The sequence below is a fragment of the Patiria miniata genome, unplaced genomic scaffold (genome assembly GCF_015706575.1).
Source record: "Patiria miniata isolate m_02_andy unplaced genomic scaffold, ASM1570657v1 HiC_scaffold_18, whole genome shotgun sequence".
Lineage (NCBI taxonomy): Eukaryota > Metazoa > Echinodermata > Asteroidea > Valvatida > Asterinidae > Patiria > Patiria miniata.
In genome coordinates this window covers 595,302-603,891 of record NW_024037056.1, presented here as the reverse complement: position 1 = coordinate 603,891, position 8,590 = coordinate 595,302, and the positions used below count along the sequence as shown (strand labels likewise).

General features: G+C 38.4%; 2 protein-coding genes across 5 annotated transcripts; both read right to left on the bottom strand.

Annotated features, from left to right (window-relative positions):
• Window positions 1–638: 638 nt before the first annotated feature.
• On the bottom strand, window positions 639–6,687 carry LOC119724109 (cofilin-like). 4 transcript variants are annotated; one of them, XM_038195023.1, is made up of 4 exons: window positions 6,572–6,687; window positions 6,045–6,295; window positions 2,492–2,763; window positions 639–1,927 (listed from the first exon to the last, which is right to left on the bottom strand). In XM_038195023.1, exons 2-4 carry the CDS (start codon window positions 6,156–6,158, stop codon window positions 1,765–1,767), a joined length of 549 nt encoding a protein of 182 aa, XP_038050951.1. In that variant the 5' UTR covers window positions 6,159–6,295; window positions 6,572–6,687; the 3' UTR covers window positions 639–1,764. The 4 variants fall into 4 exon arrangements, with proteins under 4 accessions (XP_038050951.1, XP_038050950.1, XP_038050949.1 ...); XM_038195022.1 differs by lacking the exons at window positions 6,045–6,295; window positions 6,572–6,687 and adding exons at window positions 5,584–5,634; window positions 5,665–5,709; XM_038195021.1 differs by lacking the exons at window positions 6,045–6,295; window positions 6,572–6,687 and adding an exon at window positions 5,584–5,709.
• Window positions 6,212–8,141, bottom strand: LOC119724996 (annexin-B12-like). The gene is made up of 4 exons (XM_038196361.1): window positions 8,118–8,141; window positions 7,174–7,249; window positions 6,572–6,687; window positions 6,212–6,316 (listed from the first exon to the last, which is right to left on the bottom strand). The coding sequence occupies exons 1-4, from the start codon at window positions 8,139–8,141 to the stop codon at window positions 6,212–6,214; spliced, it is 321 nt and encodes a 106-aa protein (XP_038052289.1).
• Window positions 8,142–8,590: the final 449 nt, after the last annotated feature.

Below are 8,590 nucleotides of genomic sequence, written 5' to 3'. Positions count from 1 at the left end.
CGAACCCACACCCAGATGACGTAGCCACCAAGACTTAGCCACCGAGTCCGATGCACTATCCTCTCAGCCATGACACGCCAAATGCACGAGGTTAGAAATGAATGACAATACCGAGCGATTAGGGAAATCATTATGGAAACTGACTGTACGAATACGGGGTTGGCCTTTATGTTTAAAATATGACGCAACGATCATAAAGGTCTGAAACTTTTTTGTGAACTATATCAAGACTCTTAAATCGGACGGCATGGGCGTCGCGAGAGGGGGGCAAGGGGGGCACTTTCCCCCCCCCCCCCTGGAAAAGCAAAAAAAAAAAAAAAAAAAAAAGGAAGAAAAAAAAAGAAAAAAAAAAGAAAAGAAAAAAGAGGCGCGAAGACAAAGTGGTGTAAATTTAATGAGTTGGGGTGGGGGGCAAAATGTCCCTGCCCCCCTCTAAAACTGATAGATGTGTTGAGAAATACAAGCACTTTTTGGCAAAAAATTCAAGTTTTTGCCCCCCTCTAGAAAAAATGCTGGCGACGCCCATGTCGGACGGGTACCAATCTATACTATGCACCACACGGTGTAGGTCATCACACTGTTTGCTTCTCAACAGTTTGTGTCACATGTCAACCATTTTTGTTTAAGTATACACACTCTTTTTTTTTATGCAATAATCATTATTTATTCTCTCAACTAATAAAACTTGTAGACTAAACAGCCATAACCGTAATAAAAAGACAATTATAACAGAAGCCATCAAAACAAATAGAAACACGATAAGCCGCTTTAAATAAAACATTGGAACTGAAACATTACTTTTAAGATTCGAGTTTGACGTAGATGGGTATTATGGTATTAGCCATGCGGCATATTATTTGCAATCAGCTAGAAAATATTTTCAGAGTAACAAGTAACAAAAGTCAGATGTGTATGCTTGGAAACATACACGTAAACTTTATATCTGCGAATCAAGAAACTTCATTTCCGATACTACTGACTTGATTTATAATCAAAGCTTAAAAAAACATATTAGCAAAGTAAAGAGAATGAGAGATGATCTAGTCGCGAATAAAAAAGAACCTTCACCAACCTTGATTAAATAAAAGACCACAACCAACCTATAATTACATGTATAGCAATTCACAACAAAGCAATTAATGTCAAGTCAACTCAAGTATTCTTGCCAAATGAATAATTCATTTAACCTTCTGAGGATAATGATATCGTAAAATAATTCATTTAACCTTGTGACGATAATGATATCAAATAAAATTAATTTAACCTTGTGAAGATAATGATATCAGATGAATAATTCATTTAACCTTGTAAGGATAATGATATCAAATGAATAATTCTTTTCAACTTGTGAGGATAATAGTCAAGTGAATAACTCATTTAACCTTGTGAGGATAATGATATCAAAATGAATAATTCATATAAACTTGTGTCGATAATGGAATCAAATTACACTGCACCTCTGGAGTACAGCTATGTAGGAATGTGTGGCCTATCATTGAAGCTCCGCCCACATTACACCCACCCTGATGTCGAATTTGATTGATTATTGGTGTGGAGCAATACAGCTGGTGTCAAAACAGTCATCCATGTCGTCATCCGGGCCTTATTATCAACAAATATTGTTAACGTAATACACTCACGTGCACAGAGAAAAACTACTAGCATCTTTCATTTTTCGTTTCTCAAACTTTGACAATGACTAAAACTTCGAACGGTTTTCTAACGCGTATCTAATCTTATCAAATCGGGTTCTGGGTAATGATTTTAAGCCTTTTTCTCAACCTCGGCCCTGAATGTTTCGTAGTCTAACTGGGCCATAGTGTTAGCATGGAACTCCAAACCAAGGCCAGTAAACGCCTTCTTGATGGTGTCTTTGGTTGATGCGTAGATCATCTTGTCTCCGATTTTAGCATTGCCATCATCACACCTGCGGGAACAATTAATCTCAGGTTATTGAATCATATCGTCAAAAATCCTGCATTGATAACAATATGAATGTTGATCATTTTACCTGTGTTTTACCCATGCATTATGTTCTAAGTGCTGAATTCTCAGTACTTTCTCAAGTCCACTGAACAAAAAATCCACAGGCACAATACTTAGGGGGGGGGGGGGTAGAACCTATGGCCTTTGCTATTCTAGAGCAGATGTCTTACCACAAGACCAACGAGCTTGCCCAGTATTTAACAATACTGAACTGCCTCTAGCTACCGGGAAAGCTTGGTGGTCTAGTGGTAAAAGATCACTTTGAATTGACATAATCGTTTGTGATCTGTTTTCTTAGGACTCGGGAAAGTATAGAGTGCAAAACACACACCGGCGTACGGGTGAAACACAATGCTCTTTATCCCACCTAACATCTAATAAAAAAAATGGATCAGGACGGATTTGTGCTGAAAACGTTTGGGGGAAGGTGAAATTTTAACTTTATTCGTTTTGAACGAGAATTGGGAAATAAATGCCTCAGCAAGTAAGATGGCTGTATACGTACCAAAAAATGAAAGCAATCTTGTTTATATTGCGACCTTCCTTTGAGTCGAAGTTGAAGTCATAGAGAATATATCGTGGTTCAGAAGTCAGTTTGGCCTTCATCTCATCGAACTGCGTTTTATCGCCATAATTGTCATTTGGTTCAGCACTTTGATCCTTGATGATTTTCTTCTTATTCTCTATTTTGAAGGTAACCCACTTCAAGGTGCTTCTAAGCTTCATATCGTTATAGATTGTGGAAACCTCTTCACCAACTTCAATTCCTGACATACTCTGAAATGAAATTTAAAAAATAAGAAATACGAAACGAACATAAATAGTATGTCTGTCAATTGATACCCTCAGATAATGAGCCTCTTAATGTGTTCTTGTTTTTTGTTTATCCATAAATAGCACTGTAACTTGCTTTTACAAGACTTGGACTTCGTGAATGATTGCAGTGTGGTTTTATAATTGTCGACACATTGGATTAATTGGTTGTCATGGCAATCAAACCATTTTTAAGTAAAACAGAGTTGTCCATGCAATTATAGTGCCATGTTTTGGTATCGAGAACTCATTTATTGTCACATGGGTGACATTAAAGGTTTTTAAAAGTAAGGAAAAGCACATGGGTTAATCAGATAAAATTAGCACAAGAAGGACCTATATAGAGTAAAAGGGTCGTTTCTATGACAATAAACAACGTAATGTGACTTTACAGAATGTGACAGTACTGGTAAATAATAACGAAGGTAATGCAGGACATCTAATCACCTCTTTGCTTAGAGTATTGATTCCCTTTGTGACGCCGATACTATGCTTACAAACGTTGGCAATAATTGTTTACACACGTTTTCTTGATAAGGATATCAGAAGAAATAAAAACTGAGACCCAAAACGAAGCCTTCATTGCGAAAAGACCCTGTCGATTAAACTGTGTTATCATTACTCAAGTCAGGGTACTCTGCAATAATGCTCAAGATGCCCGGCTATCTTTGGTCTCCAATTGATGTTAGATTTAGTTTGTGACTGTCGATTATTAAAAGTGGTTTATATTAAAGAAATTTACCTTCAACATGTATAAACATTTGAAAGTATTACTTTGTTTCCCTTTTTTGACAAGCTTCGCGTGCTGGCTTGGGATCGAGGTTGAGGAAAGGGAAACGTTTTCTTTCAACTAAGGTTTTGTGTCTTCAAATTAAGTTGCAGGTTTCTTTTACCAATAAACTAATGATGACCGTCCCTCCCAAAGTTTTCTGTACATTTTTGTACAGGAAAATGTTTAGATCACTACTGAATTTCGATGATAGTCAATCTCTAGACTGACGAGAAAAATTCAACTGTGACATGTATATATCCATCTGTTGCTGATATACAATGACATTATATTTCAAATGTCGCTCTGAAAAAGTATCAAATAAAATGACAGTTTACTCCTTTTTAGACCACTGATTTGTAATGATGTCATCCACGGTCAACCAGAAAGCAAAGAATTTGATCACTGAATTTCATTCAAGGTTATTGCCAACTTCTCACGTTAGCCTCAGGCTTTGTGGAATTCAATTCAATTCAATTCAATTCAATTCAATTCAATGCAACACTTATTTCCATACTTTCCAACTCCATACATTAACATTTGTAAAGGAAAACAGAATAAAATTATAAAAGAACATTAAATTGTAATTGAAAGCAAATTAACAAATAAATAATAAATAATAATAATAATAATAATAATAATAATAATAATAATAATATATCAAACAACAACAAGAAAGGCTGAAAAGTATGGTGCTGTTCATTTAATATAAGCCGAAGTTACTGCAAACCTTACTAGATTGTATCTCCACAATACAAAGTTTCTAACCCTACTCATGTACATGGTGTTACTGCAAACCTTCTAGATTGTATCTCCACCATTTCAAGTTTGAAATCCTAGTCATGTACATGGTGCTACTGCAAACCTTCTAGATTGTATCTCCACCATTTCAAGTTTGAAATCCTAGTCATGTACATGGTGCTACTGCAAACCTTACTATATAGATTGTATCTCCACAATACAAAGATTCAAACCCTACTCATGGTGTTAGTGCAAATCTTACTACTCCAACCTGCAAAGTTTGAAATCCTACTCATGTAGATGGTGTTACTGCAAACCTTACTATACATTGCCGCAAACCTTACTAGGTTGTTGTGAAATAGTGTATTATTTGTACAACGGAAACGGAAGGCGGTTGGATCGAAGGTTACACACAGTAACAAATGGACAGCGGTCAGACTGTGTTGGGCAAGCAACACTAACTGTTTAATTAGTTCAAATCACGCAGGAATACAATACTTGGAATTTTGTGCCCAATACTTAGGTGGATGATTACAGGTGAAATGTGGTTCTGTAAAATAAAGGAATATATATGAGCATGATAAACCACATATTAGGTTACTAAAATATACCTACTGCAATGAGGCGAGGCGTACGTGCTACGTATGCACAAATGTACATGTTCAATAACGATGATTTGTCAGATTAGATCAAAAACTTTATGCTTAAATCATGCCAATTTAACGGTCTAAGATTTAAAACACTATATCATGCATGTCTTTATATATCAATAAAGGGCTGATTTTACTCACCATGATGTCGTCAATGACGCACAGAAAGGGTAATTTGAGAACGAAGAGACACAAAAGGAATGGGAGTTGCTGAAAAAAGTAAGTCCAAACCAACTACATGTACCCTCACATCTATATCTAACGAGATTATTTACACGCATGACGCATAGTACATACAAGTAGCGCTGAGAATATTTATTGAGGTCAACCAACCGTGACCTCGTAGCCGGCTACGAGGTGGATAGATCATAGAGCAAGGACTTTGCTCAATGGATAGATCGAATGGCGGGTCATTCTGCAATTGTGCCTATCTCACAATAGACCTTTTCATCCGAGAATAATAATTTATGCAAATAAGGGCTGTGAGGCAGAAGAGTCAGCGGCCCCATTGGGAAAACTGAAAGGGCAACCATTCCTATACCAGACGTTATTTCTAAAGACGAAGAAATCATGATGGACAGACATTTTGGCCTTTTCGAATGCATACTTTGTAAACCTGCTAACCATATCCACCACCACGTCAACCTGCTCATCCCCAGGCACCACCACGTCAACCTGCTCATCCCCAGGCACCACCACGTCAACCTGCTCGAGGAGCAACATTCTCCAGAGCATGACGAACCTGCTATCGCGCCTAGGGTAGAAACATCCCACTTCCCAGAGCACATCATTGGAGTCAAACACTTGTTCAAACTGTTCGGAACAGTCATGAATATTTCCTAAATTATGCTGAAAAAAATTTGCCATATCTATCTAACGAGATTATGTACACCATGAGGCTTTTCCAGAAGTACATGTACATGTATATGCATAAGTTAACACGGTCCTGATCCAGGAATTCTCGCAGGGAGGGGGGGGGGGATCTGCAAAACAAATTGAAATGTAGACAGGTTTTTTTCTTTTGACACTTTAATTGGCATCAGAAAATAAATAGGGGAGCCTCGTACCATGCTTCTATAACTTACCTTAATCTGCCTTGATGAACACTGAGCGCAATCATTCTGAGTTTGGGAGAAAGAATTTGGAAAGGATTTGGGCAAACTAAGTAATCTCAAATTTTTCAACCCTGCGCATGGCATGGGCCTCAAAATCACCACCAGCGAGAATGCGCAGCCGGATGGTAGCAATAGTCTCAACTCGTGTCGTCCTTGACGAAGTTCTCCAAGGTCGTGCCGTACTTGGCATGGAATTCCTGCTTGATGTTGGCAAGATCGATCTGGGTGATGAGAAAGCAAGACTAGCGTCGTGAACAAAGTATAGGACAATCAGATTAAAAACCAGATATGAACCAGCAGAAAAACAAACATTACAACAAAACTCGAAGCAAAACTAGTACCAGAAACAACAAATGGGTAGGACAAACCATAGGCAAGAGGAAAAACTTAGTAAAAGAACACAGCTTCTACAGTAGGTGCCAGTATAAAAGAAACTTTGTTTGCAATCTCCGAAAATTAAAGCATGACAAAATGACCAAGATGTCATTGTGCCCCACCTCAGATCGCGAAATCAGAGTACGGATGATCAAGTTATCATCTGTCCCCAATCCTTTCATGGCCGCGTAAAGTTGATCAACATAGAACTGGATCAGCTCGCCCTTCGCCGTCTTAACTGCAAAACAGAGACAGTGGTGAAACAATGGTAATGTCAACAAGATCAACATGTCATTATCACTAATTAATTGTTTGTTATTATAAAAACAGATGAAGGAGTGACCAAGTATTCTCAGGGGTGATAGTTTTTCTTTAAAAAAGAAAGAGTGAAAAGCCTTCACTGGCAATATAATATCGAAACAATTTTCGTAAATCAGATGCGAAGTTTGGAGTATTTCACGGCGTTTATAGACTTCCATGAAATTTGGAACCGTTTATTCGCGCATGTCTGGGATTTCACAACTCACTGCGAAATGAAAAGAAAATTTGAGTTGTTGAGTTTTAAGAGTCATATTGGGCCTGTTATCGTTTTGGGACGCGCATGCTCAGCTTTGATGCTGACATACTGCTAAAATCAAGCAATTAAAATAAATATGATGGCTTTCTAATGACAATAAGAAAAAAAATTGGTGGAGCGCCGCCAATAATTGATTTTCGGTTTTACCTAGGGCCACGTAGCCATCCACCACTTCACCCTTCTCCGATGCTAAGTATTTCTCGATACCTCCCTTCTTGGACTTCTGAAAAGGGCAATCATAAAAAAGCAGTATAGGAAATATTAATCCACCAACAGTTTTATATTTAAATATTATTATCGAGTCGAAAAATACATCTCGATGTAATGGGTTGATTACCAAGATCCTCGATTATTTGTTACTGTGGCTATTATGTCTCCGATCAAAAGGCTAAACCTCCCGTGTACGTTTTTATCTACTTTTTTCCCGGATGCACACATATTCTACAAACGTGTGTTTTTGCAAATTATTTCGGTGGGCAGAAACTACGATTTTTGCTGGTTAAGATCAAGGCTTGCTCTCGAGTTGGCCACATTGAATTGAAAGCGAGGTAAACTTTTCAGTTTTGGAACTTGTGAGTAGAAATGAAAGCAATGAAACAATGTTAATTACAAATTAATACCAGTGTGTTCTGATGAATAATGAAATGTGTGATTAAACATATCTGAATGTTTTAAGCCACATTTAAAAAAGTGAGGCTTGGAACGTTTTCCAATCATAAAATAGTCTGATACCATCCCATTCAATGGTTTAAAGCTTATAAAATAGATTCAGGGAACACGATCAAAAATGGCTTCGTCGTGAATCTATAGGAAAGGATTAAAGTACCTGGTCTGGTCGTAGTACTCGAACGTTGCCAAGTTGAGTTGGAGCAAAGAACCAGTTCCCAAGGTCTCAATGAATTTAGCATCGTCACGTGGCCCGCTCGTATTGGACGGACACCAACGAAGTAGCATTAAAGACTAAAGTTGAAATCTAAATAAGGCCCGTTAAGGGCTCAGAATGAACAAAAACAACTGTTGTGCCCGAAAATTTCATTTTGTTTGGGCCCATGCACGTCGACAGATTGCTCTGCAAACTGCCAGCCAATTACCGGGACAGGTTCATCGATTAACATTGCATCAACCGAGGAATCTTGAAAGCCGATTCTGACCAAACATACACCTTGCTCCACTTCGCCGACTGGCTACAAGTCCAGTCCCGAGCCAAGCGCATAGCCGGACAAGCAGTCACCGCCCACAGGGATGACGGCTCCAGATCTGACAAGAGAGAAAGAGGTTTTGAGAGGAAGAAAACGTCTCCCACAACAGTTTTCCAGACTGACGATGGAAAGCAAATGAAGTTGAAGCCTCACCAACAGTCAGCACCTTCGAAGCAGAACAAGCGTTCTGCCTATTGTCCACACTGTGACGGCCACGAACACTACTTGAATGGTTGGGCAGACTTCAAGAAACTCACCAGTCACCAGATCATCGAATGGGCTGAAGGAGAAAACCCGATGCTAGAAGTGTGGTCGTACCCACAAACTAGAGAACTGTACGCTAAAGAAACCATGCAACAACTGCA

Bases quoted from the DNA above. Each gene is read 5' to 3' on its own strand.
- LOC119724109 (XM_038195023.1), bottom strand. From the start codon at position 6,158: ATGCCATGCGCAGGGTTGAAAAATTTGAGATTACTTAGTTTGCCCAAA. The intron at 2,764-6,044 runs GTAAGTTATAGA...ATTTCATTTCAG, and splicing joins GTTCATCAAGGCAGATTAAG to AGTATGTCAGGAATTGAAGT. The intron at 1,928-2,491 runs GTACGTATACAG...TTGTTCCCGCAG, and splicing joins AAGATTGCTTTCATTTTTTG to GTGTGATGATGGCAATGCTA.
- LOC119724996 (XM_038196361.1), bottom strand. From the start codon at position 8,141: ATGTTAATCGATGAACCTGTCCCG. The intron at 7,250-8,117 runs GTAATTGGCTGG...TGCCCTTTTCAG, and splicing joins TAATCGATGAACCTGTCCCG to AAGTCCAAGAAGGGAGGTAT. The intron at 6,688-7,173 runs GTAAAACCGAAA...TCTGTTTTGCAG, and splicing joins GGATGGCTACGTGGCCCTAG to TTAAGACGGCGAAGGGCGAG.